This window comes from Staurois parvus, unplaced genomic scaffold, assembly GCF_062004578.1.
Source record: "Staurois parvus isolate SC_StPar_1 unplaced genomic scaffold, SC_StPar_1.0 ptg001336l, whole genome shotgun sequence".
In the NCBI taxonomy this organism is placed as follows: domain Eukaryota; kingdom Metazoa; phylum Chordata; class Amphibia; order Anura; family Ranidae; genus Staurois; species Staurois parvus.
The window spans coordinates 772,594-796,030 of NW_028319132.1; the positions used below are offsets into that span (position 1 = coordinate 772,594).

Below are 23,437 nucleotides of genomic sequence, written 5' to 3' on the forward strand. Positions count from 1 at the left end.
GAATAATCCTACCTTTAATCTCAAGGCATATATTTATAGAAAGAAGTTGATTTAAAGATATTCAACCTTCCATGTTAATTTGATTTTAACGTAATGTATGTCTTTTTGTATGAATATACATAATTATTAGAAGTTGTTTTTTAGGGAGATTTTTTGACAGTGGTTTACCTGTGGGTGCTGTAACTTTACCACCATTGTATCATAGGTATTCAAGGTATCCTCTGTGAGGGCAGGAACAATGATACAAGGATGGCCATTAGTGGAAAAAAAACAAACAAGGGCGCACTCTCATCGTGCATTACCATGGTAATTCACGTATTTATTATTAAAAAGGATTATATACTCACAAACCAACGTGATAAAAAGCAGTAAGGTGGTCCACAAAAACTAGTCTAGTGATGCGGATAATCTAACGCGTTTCGGGAGCTGTACCCCCTTCCTCAGAGCTGAGGATGGCCATGCAGTGGTTTCATTATAGTTTATTGACATTGGCAGAAAAACCTTAGCGGTGTGTGGCCTGGGCATTTGTTTGACTTGTGACAGGTTACTTTTTAATGAAAGATATTAATATCTTCTTCTTTCAGACAATCACAGCAATGTGCCCCATGTACGCCAGCCGATTTGGGTATGCTCTTTCCAATGGTACCGTGGGAGTGTATGACCGCATGTCGCGATATTGGAGGATAAAGGTGGGTGTGTTAAAAGTGAAGTATTGGATTTTTTTTTTTTTTTAAATCATACATACCTAGGTGGATGCAGTATCAATTCAATTCTGCATCTGTCCTCTGCCGGCTCTAAGGCTGAGAACTGAGCAGTCAAACACTGCTGATTGCTTTTTTCTCCCCACTGCTCTGAGCAGACAGCCGGCACTGTAAGTCTCTGGCTCTCTGCTCTACCGCTGCCAGCACTCACTGGAGTACTAATCTGTGGAGGGGGCGGGAGCGGCTCAGGCTCTCAGTGGCTCACTGAAAGGCTGAGCCACATGCCGGTCCAGGCTCCTGGGTGGATCCTGACCATATGGTTGTGATCTTTCCCCAGCGTGGGCCAGCTTTGTGAGAAAGCTAAAGCCTACTGTTAGCTGAAAACTGGTCACAGGAGTGCAGAACGAACTGCTCTCCTGTGATCCTCAGGAGAAGTACAGCCAAACAAACTTAGCTGTACTTCTCCTATAATTTGCCAGGCACTAGATTTAATTCATTTTATTCAGGTACAGCTAAAATCTACACTAGTTTTAAATAAATAAATTATTTTTATTCTCTCCTCTTGCCAATGTCCCTGCATGCTCAGATTGCTAAAAATGTTATGGGATAGAAATAGCAGAGACTAGGGCTCAACATGACAACAGACAGAGATGGAGGCGATAAAAACAGGTGTACCCAGGGTTTAGTTGTAGTAATCAGGTAAGCCGGCCATAGATCAATTGAATCTTGTCCAGTTCAGCAGGGACCTGCCAAAATTCAGCCATCTGTAGGCAGGCTGGTTTTACTGATCCATCGATCAACTTCAGTATAACCAGTCTGTTGGATATTTTTCATGGGATCACTGCTGACGGCTTTAGCTGCCAGCAGTGATCATTGTGTTCTGCTAGCATGGAAGGCATCCTAATGAAAGAACACAGTAGCGCTGCAAGAGGGATTCACCAAACATTGTGTTGATGGCGAGAATGGAGCAATATTATTTCCTGGAACCCGTGATTACAGGTAAGAAAATTGCTTTATGCATGGCTTGCCTTGTATAATAAGCTCAGTCCACTAGGTAATTACAGTTTCCAAACAAACAGAAAAACAGATTGCATGAATCTAGACAGTTGTAGCCAGTCCCAAATTTTTTGCAAAAGAGTCCAGTTGGTTATGTAAACTTGCTGCGAGTTTCTCTATTATGTACACAAATTCCAACTTGCATTTGGCCCTGGAAATGGTTGGAGCTTTAAGAGATTTCTAATTGGCCATAGTAGGACAGCAGACTGACATCAGCAGGTGGTTAGGCATTTATGAACTCTGCATTACTGAGGTTTTGCTAATAAATAAATGGTTCTGGGTGCATCTACCCACATTTTTAAATATATATATTTTTTAAATATATTCTTCAGATTGTTTTTAACATATAAAAAAGTAATTGTAATATCTATTTTTACATATATTTGTAAATGCATTCCAAAAATGTAGATTTGTATTTTTAAAGACATACAGTATATTTGAAATGTATTTTTAAAAATATTTTTCATATATTTTGTAATCAAAACGCATTTCAACATGCAGTATATATGTGTGTGCATGTATGTATGTGTGTATATATATATATATTGAATATGGCCAAAATTGTAGCATTTCAAATATAAGGCAATATATTTAGGAAGAATATTTTTAAAATATATTTCAAATATATTTTTCTTCCATATGGGTAGTTCCAATTAGTTTCTGATATAGCAGAAATGTGGGTGCTGAAAAAAACAAACACACCTACCTACCTAACAGCTGATTGCTCAGTTCCGAGGTCTGTTCTGAGCACAGAATGGTGACTGTTAGCCGCCACTCTGTGCACTGCCCCTCCATTATTCACTGGAGTACCGGCTGTGGAGGAGGTGGAAACAGCTGGCTCTGGCTCTCAGTGGCGCTCTGAGAGGCTGAGCCAGCTGCCTGCAAGGCATCTGGGTGGATCCCCACATTATTGTCAGGATTCCTCCAGAGTATTGAGCGGCACTGTGATGCCAGTGGAAAGTGGGCTTTAGACCACTGTCAGCTGATTCTGGGTCACAGGATAGCAGAACTAAGTGCACTTCTGTGACCCACATGCATGGCCAAATAAGTTGTGGGCTTTTGATTTTTCATGAATATGTTAACCTTCAGTGGAACCAGTGTGAAAAAAGGATCATGTGGCTCACATGTGGCAAAAGGATCTTGTGGTTCCTCTAGCACAATAGAAAATATTCTCTGTACATAGGGGCTAATCTGTCTGGTGAATATAGATATTTTGGAAGCATTCAAACAAATGAGAGACACATTTTTGAAGGATCTTATAGCCTCAACCTCCCAGTATGTCGAAGTGTTGCTTATAGTCTGGGAAAGAAATGGAGTCTAGAAGGAAGTGAATCAGAGTTACAGTAAGTGGCCTTTGCCTTCTTTAGAGATTTCATGAAAGGATATAGAGCCCAAAGAGAAGGTCAGGGTGGGACTAGTGTATGGTCTAAAAGGCAGACAATAAAGTAAACTAAAGATCTGAGGTCAATATTTGGCCCCAGAAACATGTTGGCTTTTGTACTAAATTTATATTTGGAATAAACTTAATTTAAGATGGGAACATTTTGGTATGGCGCTTAAGTCCCAGATCCAAATATTCTTGAAGCTGATATCACAACCTTACTGACCAGTAGGGAGGCTCAGGATACATGTGGGCCCAGGCCAAACTGAAGTTTTAAATAAAATATCAAGATTTTCATATAACTACAAACCGTATCTCATAGTTTTCAATATATGTTTATTTTGAATTGTTTGAATTGCCCAAGTTTATAATTGGTTTACTTTAGATATAAACTTGTGTTTGTAACGTTCATTTCTTCACAGTCTAAAAACCTTGCAATGAGTATACATGCCTTTGACCTAAATTCTGATGGTGTCTGTGAGCTGATTACAGGATGGTCCAATGGGAAGGTGAGTATTGCATCAATGTTGCTGCTTAACTTGTGATGTACTGCTGGTTGATGGCTATATGTGGGTATACAAAGCTTTGACCGCCCATCTATTGGCCTCAATAACTCTTTAATATAGTAGGTGGCCTTGTGCCAACAGCACCATTAACCTCCCTAGCGGTCTGATTATGTCAATATTTTTGTGTTCAAAGCGGTACATTTGTTTGCATGGAAATATGTTGTTTTCTTATTGTAGGCCTGTAATTTTTAGGAATAATTCACTGAAATTCGTCCGAACAAGAGTCTAGTAAACATCCCGGTATGAAAAATTTGAAACACAAAATCATAAATTATAATATAATAAATAATCATAAAAAATAAGAATATAATAATAATAAATTGAATTCAATAATATAATCAAACCAAAAACACTGACATTTTAAATAGAGCGCCACGTTCGCACATCACTGAGCAAAGTCGCAAAATCGTTTTCTGTGTCTGATGATGAATTTCCAAACGAATTATCACTCAATTCTGCAAGTGGTTCTGATTTACTATTGTTGATCTCTAGCCGGTCTAAAACCGCTTTTGACCTAAAGGGACGCTTTTTGGACGCCATGGACTTTTCTCAGTTTCAAGACAGAAAGAACAGTAAAAATGCAGGCAGGGCACAGGACAAAGCACTCGGGACAAAATGTATGTGAAATGGTTTGATACAGTAATATTATACTATGAGATTTTAGTATATTTAGTGAATGTCATTTTTTTAACATTTTTAAATTTCCCGCCGGTTCTGGCAACTTTGATATGTGTTAGTAAAACTGTACGTATCATCACAACTACTTTGTGCATCCAGGTGGATTATACCTTGTTTTTTTCATGACAAATTGGGCTTTCATTTGGTGGTAAATGGTAATGGATATCTCCTGATTTTTTACATTATCAAAGGAAAACTGACCCAAAAGATTAAAAAAAAAACAAAAAACATTTTTATTTAATTAGTTTTATATTTCTTGCAGGAAAAATGGAAAATTGGGTATTTGAAGCACTCCAAGATGGGGGTTAAGGTGGTAGGTGGTATGCGGCAAAAATTGAGAATAAGAATATACTTAAAAGGAAAATATGCATGTAATTACATACATATGTGCGAACATAATGAATAATAAATAATAAAAGTCCTTATATAAATAGTCCTGGAAGGAGTTCTGATGCACCGTGGGATAGGGGCAGCCAGTCATTGACAAGCTTCATGATCTTGTATATTCCTTGCTACTACCATAACCAACCTCCACAGAACAACCCAAAATAATTTATCCTGCTCCTGATGATTGCAGCAAAAGCACATGTGTATGTTTGCTGTTGTTTGTACCCGTAGTATGGATCAAATAGTGCACATTTTGCTTTTTTTTTTTATCCTACCACTAACTGACACTGATACTAATTTGAAAAAAAAGAAAAAAAATCCTACCAAAAAAATACTGATCCTGACCCTTGACCCAAACACTAACCCTGGCACTGACCTAGATCAAACCTTGATCTAGGTATTTTTATTTATTTAATATTTTTATTTATTTTTTTACAAACCCTATTTTTTCTGTCTGAAAGGACAGAGATACAATGTATCTCTCTCCTCTATTCAGAGAGAGAAAACAAGGCTGATCACTGTGATATCCAATCAGAGGTTTTCACAGCAATCATGTGACCCCATAATTGGGAGTTACGGGTCCCGATCGTTAGAACGTGACCTGGGGCTCTCACTGACACCTTGGTCTTTGTGCTGGGAATTAGCAAATTAGCGGCCCCACGGAAAAAAGCCCAGTCCAGTGGGGCCGCTAATTTGCGTTTGCTCGGCGCAAAGGGGTTTTTGCATTCCTTGCAGCAAGGTAAAAAATGTTTAGGCATCAGCATTCTTCCTCACCCCCCCAGCGATCATTCGTGCACTTCTGCAACTCTTCTTTCCCCTTACCTCCATGTCTCACGGGCTTTGCTGGGGCACCAGGAACCATTGGCTCCCAGCATTGTCAATCAAAGCCAGTGATGAGGGAGCAGGGGACGAGTCCGATTCCCGCTGTCTGTGTCAATGTAAGCATTGTGTCGGGAACGAGCTCACGAGTGAGGCCATGGGAAGCGGAAGAAGGGAGGGGCCAGGAGCGCTGGTGGAGGACCCGAGAAGAGGAGGTTCGCAGTCGCTCAGTGCAGGTAAGTATAGACGTGTTTGTTATATTTTTGAAAAATAAAATTTACCTTTACAATCGCTTTAACCACATGCCGCCCAGCCACTGTAGAAATACGTTGGCAGGGCGGCACGGCTGGGCAAAACCACGTTTTAAAATGTGTGTTTGCAAAACAGGCGGGGGCGCGTGCTAAGCGCGCCACCGCCCTACCTGTCCTGCCGATCACGGCTGCGGATGTCAGTCGCCGGGTCACAGCCAGTCGTTACCGGCTGTGTCCCGCTGATTAGCGGCAATCACTAACAGAGAGCAGGGCTGCAGTAGCTCTGCTTTCTGTCAGCTTCCTGTCAGCTCCTGACATGCTGAGCTGGAGAGAAGAGTTTCTCTCTCCCGATCAGCTGTCCCCTGTGCAGTACACACCCCCGCCCCCTAGTAAAACACTCCTCTCACACAGTTGACCCTTTCAGTAAATAAAAAAGTTAACCCCTTCCTCCCCAGTGCCATTAGTACAGTGTCAGTGTTTTTTTTTGCACTGATCAATGTATTGGTGTCACTGGGGATGTCAGTGACCCCAAGTCAGTTCCCCCCCAGTGTCAGAATGTCCGCCGCAGTCCCGCCATAAGTCACTGATCGCCGCCATAAGTCGCTGATTGCCGCCATTATTAGTATAAAAAAAATTAAAAATCCCAGTATCTTTACTGCCATTTGTAAACGCTATAACTTTCACGTAAACCAATTAATTTACACGTATTGGGTTTTTTTTAGCAAAGACATGTCGCAGAATACATTTTGGCTGAAATTTATGTTTTTTTTTCTCAAAATTGTCAGCCTTTTTTTTTTTATAGTGCAAAAAATAAAAAACACACAGGCGATCAAATACCACCGAAAGAAAGCTATATTTGTGTGAAAAAAAGGACATAAATTTCATTTATGTACCATATTGCATGACCGCGCAATTGTCCGTTAAACTAGCGCAGCGCTGTATAGCAAAAAAAGTGCGTAAATTGCAGTATCTATACCATAGTTTGTAGACGCTATAACTTTCACACAAAGCAATCAATATACACTTATTGGGATTTTTTTTTACCAAAAACATGTTGCAGAATACATTTTGGCCTAAATTTATAACTAACTTTGTTTACTATATATTTTTTATAGCTGAAATTAAAAAATATTGTTTTTCCTCAAAATTTTTGGTCTTTTTTTGTTTATAGCGTGAAAAATAAAAAGCGCACAGGTGATCAAATACCACCAAAAGAAAGGTCTATTTGTGTGTAAAAAAGGACGTAAATTTCGTTTGGGTGCAGCATTGCATGACCGCGCAATTATCAGTTGAATTAGTGCAGCGTCGAGTAGTAAAAAGAGGCCTGGTCATTAAGGGGGGTAAATCCTCAGGAGGGCAAGTGGTTAAAGAGGAACTAAACTCTAAAAGCTGTGCCCCGAAAAAGACAGAGAGGGACTGATCACCAGTATTCCTGTGACCTCACTGCACCTGATATTTCCACCATTACAGGCAGCCTCCAAGTTACAAATATCCAACTTACATACAACTCATCCAACAGTAACCAGAAACCAGCGCTCAGATCTTCTTTACTGCACTCAAAATATGGAATCTAGCACTTGCTGAGGTGCCACCCTTGGTAGATCGGGGAATCTTGATACTAGCAGAAAAGAACAAAACAGGGCGCACTCTCCTCGTGCATTACCGTGATATGTAGGAAATTTATTATAAAAATACAAATGCGTATTCACAAGCCAAAAGAGTCATAAAAACAGAGAGGAATCAAAGGATGCAAGTCGTGGACAACATAGTTCCCCCGAGGACCTATGTTGTCCACGACTGGCTTCCTTTGACTCCTTGTCTATGTTTTTATGACTCTTTTGGATTATGAGTACACATTTGTATTTTTATAATAAATTTCATATTATCACGGTAATGCACGAGGAGAGTGCGCCCTGTTTTGTTTTTTTTTGCTTACATATAACTCGTACTTAAGAATGGAGGCAGCATGACGTTACGCTGGTCTTGGAAACCACCAGGCGGCCATCTTGCTGCTCGCCACATGCTGCAACCTACTGTCCAGCGGACCTGTCAGCAATCCCACATCACTACATGGCCAGTTAACCCTTCCCTATGCTATCCAAAACGTAAAAATTATTTTTTGCCTGCAGTTACACTTCAAAAATGTACCTGTTTCAACTTACATACAAATTCAACTTAAGAACAAACCTGCAGAACCGATCTTGTTCATAACCCGGTGACTTCCTGTACTGACATACAATGTATGTCTACACTGTATATCTGTATAGGCAGAGTTTTGCTTCCTCATGTCAGGGCCTTAAGCAAAGAACACAGTGAGCAGCGTAGTAGTGACATCGCCAAATCTTACGCCACATTTCTTGAAATTAGCAGTCAGAGGCAGCAGTGCCTTAGATCTCACACAGGATACATACAGCTATGAGGCTATAGCAACGGGAGTGCCTAGGCACCCTCACATATCAGGAAGTGCACTGATGTTTTTCAGGAGGAATTCAAGACAAACAGTACTACTTCCAGGGTGCAAGGCACAGTAACATTTCTAAATGTTCCCTCTAACATATAGTAAATCATTACTTTTTGAATTCTGGCCCACTTTAATTGCAGCCACCCATGGGCCAAGAAGTGTGCATCCAGTGGTTGCAGGTACCCGCCATGCTCACGTCTGCTAATAATAAAAGCTGTGCATGACATGCTTATGCATATTTAAAAAATATTATAGACATTTGCAGAACGCAAAAATGTGTTTCGTTTTGATTCATTTTTAAATAATTATGTTTAGTTAAGTTTGTTAAATTCATTTAATTTGTTTTTGGATTTCGTTTAGTTTTGTTTATTCGTTTTTTAATTTGATTCAAGTTTTCCGAATTCGGTCAAATTAAATTAAATTCGACCAAATCGAAAAGTATCGAATTGTAATTTATTGTGTTTGAATTTCAGAAGACTGTTATACTCTTTCTATTGTTTTTCTATTCTTTTATTTTCTATTCTATTTTAATCTATTTTATTCAAATTTATTCTATTCGAGATTCGAATTTCAGAAGGCAGTTATATTTTTTCTGTTCTATTCTTTTATTTTCTATTCTGTTCTGTTTTACTTTATTCTTTTCTATTCTGTTTTATTTTTTTCAAAATTTAAATTAGGGAGGTGGCTATATTCTATTCTTTTTCTCTTCTGTTCTATTTTTTTGATTATTTTCTTTTATTTTCTATTCTAATCCTATTTATTCTGTTATTTTATTTCATATTCTATTCTGTTCTGTTTTACTGTATTCTTTTCTATTACTTTCTATTCTAGTCTATTTCTCTTCTATTTATTTATTTTAGGTACTTGTATAGTGCCATCAATTTACGCAGTGCTTTTACATATATATTGTGCATTCACATCAGTCCCTAACCCTCAAGGGACGTACAATCTAAGGTCCCTAACTCACATTCATACATACACATACTAGGGACAATTTAGACAGGATCCAATTCACCTACCAGTATGTCTTTGGGGTGTGGGAGGAAACCGGAGTACCCTGAGGAAACCCACACAGGCACAGGGAGAACATGCAAACTCCAGGCAGGTGGTGCTGTGTTTTGGATTCGAACCAACGACCCTAGTACTGCCAGGCAGAAGTGCTAACCATTTAGCCACTGTGCTGCCCATGTGATTGGGTACTCTTTGTAAAGTGAGGCCTCGCCTCATTTACTGCTCTGGAGAAACTGCACAATCTATTTGCCTTTAGTAAGTAAACCTCAATGTCCTCCACCTACACAGCCTCTCATTTAGAAGAATTATTATCAGTCACCTCTTTGTAGAACAGGTCAGAGTTGTTGTGGACATCATAGGCCAGGAGATTGGTTTGGGTTCCCACTATAAGGGAATCACAGCTTTGTTGAGGGTCACTGTGCTGCCCAATTCTATTCTATTTTTTTGATTATATTCTTTTATTTTCTATTCTAATCCTATTTATTCTGTTATTTTATTTCATATTCTATTCTGTTCTGTTTTACTGTATTCTTTTCTATTCTATTATTTTCTATTCTACTCTTTTCTGTTCTATTATTTTATATTCTATTCTGTTCCTTTATTTTCTATTCTATTTTATCCTATTCTTGTATTCTAATTCGATTTTGTTTTCAAATTCAATTAAAGTTTTGAATTAAGTTTTGTTTTGTTATTTCGGACGTTTAAATTCTTTACTATGTAATTCGGAAATTCGGATACATCCAAATAACGAAAAATGAATCCAAATTTTGATTCGGATTGAAACAAACCGTACTGTCTAATATTTTATCATTGCTATTTGGGCTTGTTTCACAGGTTGATGCTCGCAGTGATCGCACAGGTGAGGTGATCTTTAAAGATAACTTTTCCTCATCTATAGCGGGAGTGGTGGAAGGTGATTACCGCATGGATGGGAAGACGCAGCTTATTTGTTGCTCTATAGATGGGGAAGGTAAGGCAAGTTTACCTTGTGTGCTCTCACAGTATCCATTTCATCCAACCTGTACATCTGTAACCTAGTGATTTCCAAATTACAATGTGCAAGGACTGCTCAGTTCCTTTTATCTGTATCAGTAGAGATGAAATTAATATTGGTTGATAAATTCCAACATTCCTGCAAGATGTGAGCTTAATGTCTGCTGCCTTGACCTTGTAACAGTATGTCCCAACTTTGCATCTGATGTATTCCAACCAGAAGGCGGGTTCTGTATTGACTAAATGGATGGCAATATCTAAGAACAAACAGTAGTTTTTCACCAGCACCATAATGCGTCACTCAGTAGAGCTTTGTTTTGGAATAATTACAAGAAGTTATGACTTTAAAAGACCGCACAAGGTCCCCATCATTAGTCATTTGGTGATGGTTCAAAACAATGCAACCTATTTTGTTTCACTGAGTTGAGCATTGGTGTGCTGGAGCCATACTATTACTGCTGCCTTGATGTTTTTACATGCTATGCAAGGACATGGTTATTGCCACTTTATGGACTTACCCTCATCTTTGTTGAGGTGGAGTACGTTTTTGCAGCTACCTTAACATACTGGAGATTGGGTCAGGCTTCGAGAAAGTGGACTGCATTGTTTTATGACAGGTTTTGAATGGCTGTGAATTATTACCCAACTTACTGTATTTTTTGCTCCATAAGACGCACCTGACCATAATACACACCTAGGTTTTAGAGAAGGAAAACAAGAAAAAAAATATTCTGAATCAATGGACTGCAGACATAGTACAGGAAATGACCAGAGACTGTGGACATCGTACAGGACATGGCCAGAGACTGCAGACATTGTACAGGAGATGACCAGAGACTGCGGACACAGTACAGGAGATGACCAGAGACTGCGGACACAGTACAGGAGATGACCAGAGACTGCGGACACAGTACAGGAGATGGCTAGAGACTGCGGACACAGTACAGGAGATGGCTAGAGACTGCGGACACAGTACAGGAGATGACCAGAGACTGCGGACACAGTACAGGAAATGACCAGAGACTGCGAACACAGTACAGGGGATGACCAGAGACTGCGGACACAGTACAGGAGATGACCAGAGACTGCAGACATAGTACAGGAGTGACCAGAGACTGCGGGCATAGTACAGGAGTGACCAGAGACTGCAGACATTGTACAGGAGATGACCAGAGACTGCGGACACAGTACAGGAGATGACCAGAGACTGCGGACACAGTACAGGAGATGACCAGAGACTGCAGACATAGTACAGGAGTGACCAGAGACTGCGGGCATAGTACAGGAGTAACCAGAGACTGCGGGCATAGTACAGGAGTGACCAGAGACTGCAGACATTGTACAGGAGATGACCAGAGACTGCGGACACAGTACAGGAGATGACCAGAGACTGCGGACACAGTACAGGAGATGACCAGAGACTGCGGACACAGTACAGGAGATGACCAGAGACTGCAGACATAGTACAGGAGTGACCAGAGACTGCGGGCATAGTACAGGAGTAACCAGAGACTGCGGGCATAGTACAGGAGTGACCAGAGACTGCAGACATTGTACAGGAGATGACCAGAGACTGCGGACACAGTACAGGAGATGACCAGAGACTGCGGACACAGTACAGGAGATGGCTAGAGACTGCGGACACAGTACAGGAGATGGCTAGAGACTGCGGACACAGTACAGGAGATGACCAGAGACTGCGGACACAGTACAGGAAATGACCAGAGACTGCGAACACAGTACAGGGGATGACCAGAGACTGCGGACACAGTACAGGAGATGACCAGAGACTGCAGACATAGTACAGGAGTGACCAGAGACTGCGGGCATAGTACATGAGTGACCAGAGACTGCAGACATTGTACAGGAGATGACCAGAGACTGCGGACACAGTACAGGAGATGACCAGAGACTGCGGACACAGTACAGGAGATGACCAGAGACTGCAGACATAGTACAGGAGTGACCAGAGACTGCGGGCATAGTACAGGAGTAACCAGAGACTGCGGGCATAGTACAGGAGTGACCAGAGACTGCAGACATTGTACAGGAGATGACCAGAGACTGCGGACACAGTACAGGAGATGACCAGAGACTGCGGACACAGTACAGGAGATGACCAGAGACTGCGGACACAGTACAGGAGATGACTAGAGACTGCGGACACAGTACAGGAGATGACCAGAGACTGCGGACACAGTACAGGAAATGACCAGAGACTGCGAACACAGTACAGGGGATGACCAGAGACTGCGGACACAGTACAGGAGATGACCAGAGACTGCAGACATAGTACAGGAGTGACCAGAGACTGCGGGTATAGTACAGGAGTGACCAGAGACTGCAGACATAGTACAGGAGATGAACAGAGACTGCGGACACAGTACAGGAAATGACCAGAGACTGCGGACACAGTACAGGAGTGACCAGAGACTGCGGACATAGTACAGGAGATGACCAGAGACTGCGGACACAGTACAGGAGATGACCAGAGACTGCGGACATAGTACAGGAGAAGACCAGAGACTGCGGACATAGTACAGGAGATGACCAGAGACTGCGGACATAGTATAGGAGATGACCACACACTGCGGACATAGTACAGGAGATGACCAGAGACTGCGGACATAGTATAGGAGATGACCAGAGACTGCGGACATAGTACAAGAGATGACCACAGACTGCGGACATAGTACAGGAGATGACCAGACTGCGGACATACTACAGGAGATGACCAGAGACTGCGGACATAGTACAGGAGATGACCAGAGACTGCAGACATAGTACAGGAGTGACCAGAGACTGCGGGCATAGTACAGGAGTGACCAGAGACTGCAGACATTGTACAGGAGATGACCAGAGACTGCGGACACAGTACAGGAGATGACCAGAGACTGCGGACACAGTACAGGAGATGACCAGAGACTGCAGACATAGTACAGGAGTGACCAGAGACTGCGGGCATAGTACAGGAGTGACCAGAGACTGCGGGCATAGTACAGGAGTGACCAGAGACTGCAGACATTGTACAGGAGATGACCAGAGACTGCGGACACAGTACAGGAGATGACCAGAGACTGCGGACACAGTACAGGAGATGACCAGAGACTGCGGACACAGTACAGGAGATGACCAGAGACTGCGGACACAGTACAGGAGATGACTAGAGACTGCGGACACAGTACAGGAGATGACCAGAGACTGCGGACACAGTACAGGAAATGACCAGAGACTGCGAACACAGTACAGGGGATGACCAGAGACTGCGGACACAGTACAGGAGATGACCAGAGACTGCAGACATAGTACAGGAGTGACCAGAGACTGCGGGTATAGTACAGGAGTGACCAGAGACTGCAGACATAGTACAGGAGATGAACAGAGACTGCGGACACAGTACAGGAAATGACCAGAGACTGCGGACACAGTACAGGAGATGACCAGAGACTGCGGACACAGTACAGGAGTGACCAGAGACTGCGGACACAGTACAGGAGAAGACCAGAGACTGCGGACACAGTACAGGAGATGACCAGAGACTGCGGACATAGTACAGGAGAAGACCAGAGACTGCGGACATAGTACAGGAGATGACCAGAGACTGCGGACATAGTATAGGAGATGACCACACACTGCGGACATAGTACAGGAGATGACCAGAGACTGCGGACATAGTATAGGAGATGACCAGAGACTGCGGACATAGTACAAGAGATGACCACAGACTGCGGACATAGTACAGGAGATGACCAGACTGCGGACATACTACAGGAGATGACCAGAGACTGCGGACATAGTACAGGAGATGACCAGAGACTGCAGACCTTTTGGGAGTGGAAAGGGGGAGGAGCAGGTACGCACTCCCACCTCCCCGTAGTTGTCCTTTCTCCCCGTCTTCTGGGACACGTGACAGTTCCCAGAAGACTGTCGGACCATTCACAAAGCGCAACGCTTCCCGCACATGTGCAGTGGGCACCCGGCTGTAAAGCCGCAAGCTGTCACAGCCGGGGGCCCAAACTAAAGATGCCGGCGCCAGGGAGAGAAGACGGTAAGGACACTGCTGGACCGAGGAACAGGTAGGACCGAGGAGCAGGTTCTGCTGCACAGAAAAGCCGAGCGGCTGGCCCGGTATTCTAACATGACAGTGGCGGGAATACTGGGCCGGCCGCTTCATATTCGCTCCATAAGATGCACTGTCATTTTCCCTAATTTTTTTGGGGGGGAAAAAGTGCAGAAAATACGGTATATTATTGGTTTTGGAGTATGGAGTCCTAAGTAATGTAGATGTATGGAGGAAGACATACACATTGAAATAGTCATATTTTAGTAAAATCCATTCCTTTTTTGTGAGTACCTGACTTGTGTCAGATTTTACATTGCAAGATGTGCATATTCAAATATGTGAAAACTCATACAAATGAGCGCAGAGAGGCCACTCCAGGTGGAAACATGTGAACAGTTAATCATGAGCTCACCACTGCTGCCTTGTTAATCATATGCATGATGAAGAGAACTGGAAAAAAAGGCGCTGTGGAAAATGCTCTCAGACAAGCACCTTAGTGGAGGTGCATCTTTATTGGGTGAGATAAAGTAGCAAGTATAATAAAATTAACCAGCCTGAAGTGGACAGTGTGATTCCAATGGACGGCCCGTCCGCTCTGAGGGGAGCTGAAATCAAAGAATGCTCCTGTCGGCTTCAAATCACGTGGTGTCAGCGTACCAGCGTCCTGGGTGGTGTCACCATGGCAAACGAAGGCAGTGTCCGGCGTTAGCTTCAGCTGGGAGCATATGTGGGTTTACCAAGACGACATGTTTCGCGCAGTTGCGCTTTGTCAAGACTTGTACGCTGACACCACGTGATTTGAAGCCGACAGGAGCATTCTTTGATCTCAGCTCCCCTCAGAGCGGACGGGCCGTCCATTGGAATCACACTGTCCACTTCAGGCTGGTTAATTTTATTATACTTGCTACTTTATCTCACCCAATAAAGATGCACCTCCACTAAGGTGCTTGTCTGAGAGCATTTTCCACAGCGCCTTTTTTTCCAGTTCTCTTCATATTCAAATATGTAGTTCTGCAGCAATTAAAAAAATATTTCGTAAATGTGTGTACAGAACTTCGATAGCATGTTTGTAGCACTTTTATAAATGACATTATCAGACATTATTTTCTCTTTAATCCAGAGGGGCAAACCGGTATGTAGACATGGACAGATCTAGAATAGTTCAAAGATGCCAACATATTGCTGGGTTTTATATATCCCATTCGTCAAAAATTATTAGTGTAAAGTGCAAGGTGTCATCATTAGTAACATGTTTTTTTCTGTACTTGTTAAATGTGAGCAACTTAAAAAGAAGAGCTCGGTACTTTTACAGAGTAGGACGCCAGCAGGCAGAGAGAGGAGCCAGTCTGGTGCGGCTGTAACTGTTCACTTTATTCCATCACAGTCAGGGGCTATCTTCCCTCTAGCCAAGAAACCGCCGGGAGTCTTATGGATACGAGTGCAGAACAGGAGCTTGTCAGAGAACTCAGTCAGAAGAAGCAGAACCTGCTATTAGAACTGAAGAATTACCAAGAAAATTCAAAGGTGTGCAAAGCCATTTTTACTGTATATCCCTAAAATTCAATTGTAGGAAAACTTTTTTTTTTCCCCTACTTTTGAACAGAAAATGGAAGAACTGGAAGCCCTTTAAGAGTTTAAATGCTATTTGTGTCCCCAATAAAGTGATTCCTCCACTGTTTACATTCATACACCTAACAGGAAGTGAGGGAAAATCTACCCACTGGGGTCACAGACAATGTTAGTAACTTGATAGTGGTATTAACCCTTCCCCACTGTGTTAAAACATGTTTTATTTGCAATATGTGCCCCTGTTAGTAAGATTCCTGCCTCACTCCCTTTGCTGTATGATTGACATCTGTCAACAGATGGGGACACAGGTAGGGATAAACAGATAGAGCTTCTAAACTACCTTCACTCTATTCAAAACATATTCTGGTGGGATTTGGGCTTCAAAGCTCCATGCACACTAGCATTTTTTTTAATAATAACTAATAGCAACGCTGTTCAAAATCTTATCGGTTACCATTAGCCACATCGCATAATCCTCGGGAGGGATTATTGGTACCATTCGTATTGCCACGTATTGGGTTAGTGCCAAATAAAGTGCATAAGACCATTCTAGAGATAGGTGGTCCACAGATGATGGTGAGCATACATCCATGTGGGGCACCGTTTGAGCGCAGTGGAGCACCTGTCATTTTGTACAAAGTACACAACTAAGCATTTAACACCTGGGCACTTTATTCTCATGAATTGCGACTGAATGTTGTTATTATTTATTTAACGTGAAGCAATATTATTATTTATTTATTGCTCATTTTATTGCACTTAGTTTATGCACGGTTCATATGGTATTTTGTTTGGCATTTTTTTAAGCTCAAAAAATGCTAGATAAAAAACTCTGGTAATAGGATTTTTTGTAGCGTTTAGAAGCATTGTTTTATTAGCGTTTTTACAGTACATGTAGAGGAAAAATAAAAATCTAGAAAAAGGCTGTTAGGAGCGTTTTAGTAGCATTTAGGAGCATTTAGTTTTTTTTTTTGTTTTTTTTTTTTGCTGGAAAAACGCTACAAAAAACTCTACAAAGGTAAACCATTTTTTTCTGCTCCTAGACGCTGAAGCTCAAAAAATGCTCAAAAAAAGCAGAAAAAAATATGATGGTAATAGCTTCTAGGAGCTTAGAAAAATGCTATTGTGCATGGCACCCAAGGCGCCATGCACACTAGCGTTTTTTTTTAAAGCTCAAAAAACGCTGGATAATAGCATTTTTAGTAGTGTTTTAGAAGAGTTTGGGAGCATTAGTGTTTTATTAGTGTTTTTACAGTGCATATAGGGAAAAAAAAGCTAGACAAAAGCTGTTTTAGTAGTGTTTAGCAGCATTTTGGAGGGTTTGGCAATTTACTATGCTGGAAAAACGCTCCAAAAAAACTGTACAAAAATTATTCTTTTTCTTTTTCTGCTCCTAGACGCTGAATAGAGATGAGCGAATCGAAGTATCCGAAGTGGAATTCGAGTCGAATATCGGAAAAATTTCGATTCGTGCCGAATCCGAAAAACAGCCTAATTCGGACGCGCGAATCGAAATTTTTCCGAAAATGGCGGCTGACATGTGCGGCGACGGAGCGGGGATGTCGGGGAAGGCGCGCAGACAAGGCGCGCTGCCCCATAATGCATTCCTCAACGACATGTGATCGCATCAGCCAATCAGCAGCCAGCCAGCCAGCACTGTGTAATGGTCGAGGTATATATAGCGGCCATTTTGGAAATCTTCATTTGCCTGCAGTCATTGAACAGAGGCAGACCGCTCTGTACTAGGGACAGGGACAGAGTTAGGGCCACAGAAACGAGAATTGGGGACAGAGAGAAGTTACTTAGGGACAGAGAACCATTACTCAGGGACACAGACTTGTTAATGAGGGCCACAGAATCGTTATTTAGGGACAAAGAAACGCTAGTTAGGGCCACAGAATTCATACTCAGGGACAGACAGAATTGTTACTCAGTGCCAGAGAATTGTTACTTAGGGCCACAGAAACGTTATTAGGGCCACAGAATTTTTACTCAGGGACAGACAGAATTGTTACTGAGTGCCAGAGAATTGTTACTCAGGGACAGACAGAATTGTTACTGAGTGCCAGAGAATTCTTAGGGCCACAGAATTCATTCTCAGGGACAGACAGAATTGTTACTCAGGGACAGACAGAATTGTTACTGAGTGCCAGAGAATTGTTACTCAGGGACAGACAGAATTGTTACTGAGTGCCAGAGAATTGTTACTCAGGGACAGACAGAATTGTTACTGAGTGCCAGAGAATTGTTACTCAGGGACAGACAGAATTGTTACTGAGTGCCAGAGAATTGTTACTCAGGGACAGACAGAATTGTTACTGAGTGCCAGAGAATTGTTACTCAGGGACAGACAGAATTGTTACTGAGTGCCAGAGAATTGTTACTCAGGGACAGACAGAATTGTTACTGAGTGCCAGAGAATTGTTACTCAGGGACAGACAGAATTGTTACTGAGTGCCAGAGAATTGTTACTCGCACAGACACAAAATTGTTACTTGCACAGACACAGAATTGTTACTCAGGGCCACAGAATTCATACTCAGGGATAGACAGAATTGTTACTGAGTGCCAGAGAATTGTTACTCAGGGACAGACAGAATTGTTACTGAGTGCCAGAGAATTGTTACTCAGGGACAGACAGAATTGTTACTGAGTGCCAGAGAATTGTTACTCGCACAGACACAAAATTGTTACTTGCACAGACACAGAATTGTTACTCGCACAGACACAGAATTGTTACTCAGGGCCACAGAATTCATACTCAGGGACAGACAGAATTGTTACTGAGTGCCAGAGAATTGTTACTCAGGGACAGACAGAATTGTTACTGAGTGCCAGAGAATTGTTACTCAGGGACAGACAGAATTGTTACTGAGTGCCAGAGAATTGTTACTCAGGGACAGACAGAATTGTTACTGAGTGCCAGAGAATTGTTACTCAGGGACAGACAGAATTGTTACTGAGTGCCAGAGAATTGTTACTCGCACAGACACAAAATTGTTACTTGCACAGACACAGAATTGTTACTCGCACAGACACAGAATTGTTACTCAGGGCCACAGAATTCATACTCAGGGACAGACAGAATTGTTACTGAGTGCCAGAGAATTGTTACTCAGGGACAGACAGAATTGTTACTGAGTGCCAGAGAATTGTTACTCAGGGACAGACAGAATTGTTACTGAGTGCCAGAGAATTGTTACTCAGGGACAGACAGAATTGTTACTGAGTGCCAGAGAATTGTTACTCAGGGACAGACAGAATTGTTACTGAGTGCCAGAGAATTGTTACTCGCACAGACACAAAATTGTTACTTGCACAGACACAGAATTGTTACTCGCACAGACACAGAATTGTTACTCAGGGCCACAGAATTCATACTCAGGGATAGACAGAATTGTTACTGAGTGCCAGAGAATTGTTACTCAGGGACAGACAGAATTGTTACTGAGTGCCAGAGAATTGTTACTCAGGGACAGACAGAATTGTTACTGAGTGCCAGAGAATTGTTACTCGCACAGACACAAAATTGTTACTTGCACAGACACAGAATTGTTACTCGCACAGACACAGAATTGTTACTCAGGGCCACAGAATTCATACTCAGGGATAGACAGAATTGTTACTGAGTGCCAGAGAATTGTTACTCAGGGACAGACAGAATTGTTACTGAGTGCCAGAGAATTGTTACTCAGGGACAGACAGAATTGTTACTGAGTGCCAGAGAATTGTTACTCGCACAGACACAAAATTGTTACTTGCACAGACACAGAATTGTTACTCGCACAGACACAGAATTGTTACTCAGGGCCACAGAATTCATACTCAGGGACAGACAGAATTGTTACTGAGTGCCAGAGAATTGTTACTCAGGGACAGACAGAATTGTTACTGAGTGCCAGAGAATTGTTACTCAGGGACAGACAGAATTGTTACTGAGTGCCAGAGATTTGTTACTCGCACAGACACAAAATTGTTACTTGCACAGACACAGAATTGTTACTCGCACAGACACAGAATTGTTACTCAGGGCCACAGAATTCATACTCAGGGACAGACAGAATTGTTACTGAGTGCCAGAGAATTGTTACTCAGGGACAGACAGAATTGTTACTGAGTGCCAGAGAATTGTTACTCAGGGACAGACAGAATTGTTACTGAGTGCCAGAGAATTGTTACTCAGGGACAGACAGAATTGTTACTGAGTGCCAGAGAATTGTTACTCAGGGACAGACAGAATTGTTACTGAGTGCCAGAGAATTGTTACTCGCACAGACACAAAATTGTTACTTGCACAGACACAGAATTGTTACTCGCACAGACACAGAATTGTTACTCAGGGCCACAGAATTCATACTCAGGGATAGACAGAATTGTTACTGAGTGCCAGAGAATTGTTACTCAGGGACAGACAGAATTGTTACTGAGTGCCAGAGAATTGTTACTCAGGGACAGACAGAATTGTTACTGAGTGCCAGAGAATTGTTACTCGCACAGACACAAAATTGTTACTTGCACAGACACAGAATTGTTACTCGCACAGACACAGAATTGTTACTCAGGGCCACAGAATTCATACTCAGGGATAGACAGAATTGTTACTGAGTGCCAGAGAATTGTTACTCAGGGACAGACAGAATTGTTACTGAGTGCCAGAGAATTGTTACTCAGGGACAGACAGAATTGTTACTGAGTGCCAGAGAATTGTTACTCGCACAGACACAAAATTGTTACTTGCACAGACACAGAATTGTTACTCGCACAGACACAGAATTGTTACTCGCACAGACACATAATTGTTACTCAGGGCCACAGAATTCATACTCAGGGACAGACAGAATTGTTACTGAGTGCCAGAGAATTGTTACTCAGGGACACCTAATCGTTGAATTAAATAGTATGTCAGACAACATGCAGAGGAGTGGCAGAGGAGGCAATGTTTTAGGAGCGAGCAGACGTGGCAGCAGAGGAAGGGGTCGAGGCAGCAGTATTCGCAGCCAGAGGCCAGTGCTCCCGGTGTCATCCAGCGGTCGTGTCTCCACCGACAACCCTGCCGTCATTGATTGGTTGGCTCGGTCGTCTTCCTCTTCCCAGGTCACCTCTGACACCTACAGCCAACGGTCGGTGGGTACGTCAGACACAACCGTTAGTTGGCATGGCCCGGGACCAAGCCCACTGAAATCACGTGTCCTCTACCTGCCCCTGTCCTTTGCTGTTCCCTCACCAAGCGAAGTATCGCATGCTGTGGGCTCAGCCCCACTGTACAGTGAGGAAGAGCTAACAGAGGGCGGTCAGGAACGGGGGGAGACATCGGCCTTTTCAGCAGCCAAGCGAACAAGTACTGGCGAGGAGAGTGGCTCGGTAGCCGGTCTAGAGACAGGTCTGTCTCCTGACCCAGACGCAGCCGAGGGGGCTAGTAGTGAGGCGGAGACCCTACTTGATGATGAGGAGGTTGATCGCACTTGGCAGCCTCGTCGTCATCAGGCAATTTCTTCCGCATCATCAGGAGAAGAGGGTGGCAGCTTGGCAGCGAGCAAAACAGTCGGTGGGTTGCCCAGGAGACAGCAGCAGGGTCGCATCAGTGTCAGTGGAGCCAAACGTCCACGGAGTAGAGCACCAGCTCCACTGCAGCCTACCACCACGGCCAGTAGTGGTGCCGTTGCGCACGGAGGAAGTAGCAGTCAGCCAGTGAAGAGTAGCGGGGGCAAAGTTTCCTACTCGGTGGTGTGGCAATTTTTCCTCAAGCCGCCCGAGGAAGTAAACGTAGCCGTATGTCGACTATGTGGCCAGAAATGCAAGCGTGGCCAGGGGGCCCATGTTGGGACTACAGCGTTGCGTCAGCATATGCAGCGTCACCATTCGGTGGCCTGGGAAAACCGTGATAAACATACGGCGGTTCTGCCTGCCCCAGCCCCCGCTCCATCACCCGCTCCGTTACTTGCTCCGTCACCCGACGTCGTCAATCGCCCTCTATCAGCCAGTCAAGGCTCCAACACCTCTGCTGAGGGGAGTTGTCGCTCATTGGCATCTTCCGCTCGTTCAGATGCTCCTTCTCCTGCTACTCCTCTTCTCGGATTCCGTCAACAGTCTTTCTTGGAATCCGTATCCAAGAGACAACAGTTTGCGAGCACGCACCCGACGGTGCAAAAGCTGAACGTCCTCCTGTCCAAGTTGCTGGTGCTGCAGTCCCTCCCTTTCCAACTGGTGGACTCAGCACCTTTCCGAGAAATGATGGCTTGTGCCGCGCCGCGGTGGAGAGTGCCAAGCCGTCATTTCTTTGCCCAAAAGGCAGTGCCAGCCCTGCATTCACATGTAGAAGAGATGGTGGGCCAGTCTTTGAGCATGTCGGTCTCTGCCAAAGTGCACGGCAGCGCCGACGTGTGGAGCTGTAACTACGGTCAGGGACAGTACATGTCATTTACGGCCCACTGGGTGAACGTGGTGCCGGCACAGCCGCACCAGCAACTTGGACAGGTCACGACGCTTTTGCCTCCACGTTTGCACGTCCTTGGTCCAGCAAGCATGTCCGCCTCTACCACCTCTTTTTCCGCCGTGTCCTCAGCCGCCACCCCCGTGCCAAGTCCCATTACCCGACCGGCATATCACATGTGCAGGGCGCAACGGTGTCACGCTGTGCTGCACCTGGTATGCCTTGGCGAACGTAGTCACACAGGGGAGGAACTGCTGAGTGTAATGAACAGAGAAATCGACAGATGGCTGTCTCCGCGCAAACTAAAAATCGGAACCATGTTGACTGACAACGGAAAGAACATGGTGTCTGCTCTGCGTCAAGGAAGGTTGTGCCATGCGCCATGCATGGCTCACGTGTTCAATCTGGTTGTCAAGCGGTTCCTAAAATCCACCATCCCACTGCAAGACATCCTTAAAATGTCACGTAAACTGTGCATGCATTTCAGCCATTCCTACACCGCAAAGAACACCCTCATTGAGCTGCAGCGGCAGAACGGAATTCCACAGCATCGCCTGATCTGCGACGTTGCAACAAGGTGGAATTCAACCCTACACATGTTAGACCGCCTTTACGAGCAGCGAAAGGCCATCACCGATTTCCTGATGTTACAAGCGGATAAAGGTACTCCCCTGTGTAACTTAGATGTCAGCCATTGGCAGCTCATGCGTGACACCTGCCGCTTGCTCAGGCCCTTTGAGGAGGCCACGCTATTCGTGAGTCGGCAGGACTATGGGATGAACGACGTCATTCCTCTGTTGCACGTCCTGGAACAAATGCTGTTAACAATGGCTGGTCAGGGTGCGGTAGACGTGGCGCACAGATCTCAACGCCACATGACCCCTGTGGGGGCAGGACAGGAAGAAGAGGAGGAGGTAGAGGAGGACATTTGTGCTCAGGAATTATTGAGTGAAATGGGTGGTTTTTCCACTCAGCGGACAGGAGTGGAGGAGCAGGAGCATCTGGTAGAGGAGGAGGAGGAGGAGACAGAGGACCCAGACGCACCGTGGCAGTATGCTGTGGAGATGGAGG

The 23,437-nt window shown here is 43.7% G+C and overlaps 1 protein-coding gene across 1 annotated transcript in view; it reads left to right on the forward strand.

Moving 5' to 3' along the window:
- The window catches only part of BBS2 (Bardet-Biedl syndrome 2), a 75,683-nt gene that overhangs the window by 23,053 nt on the left and 29,193 nt on the right, over positions 1-23,437 (forward strand). Inside the window, exons 7-10 of the mRNA XM_089661435.1 lie at positions 585-689; positions 3,561-3,647; positions 10,146-10,281; positions 15,752-15,891. Of these exons, the coding sequence (XP_089517561.1) occupies positions 585-689; positions 3,561-3,647; positions 10,146-10,281; positions 15,752-15,891 (468 nt within the window). The remainder of the gene's footprint in view (positions 1-584; positions 690-3,560; positions 3,648-10,145; positions 10,282-15,751; positions 15,892-23,437) is intronic.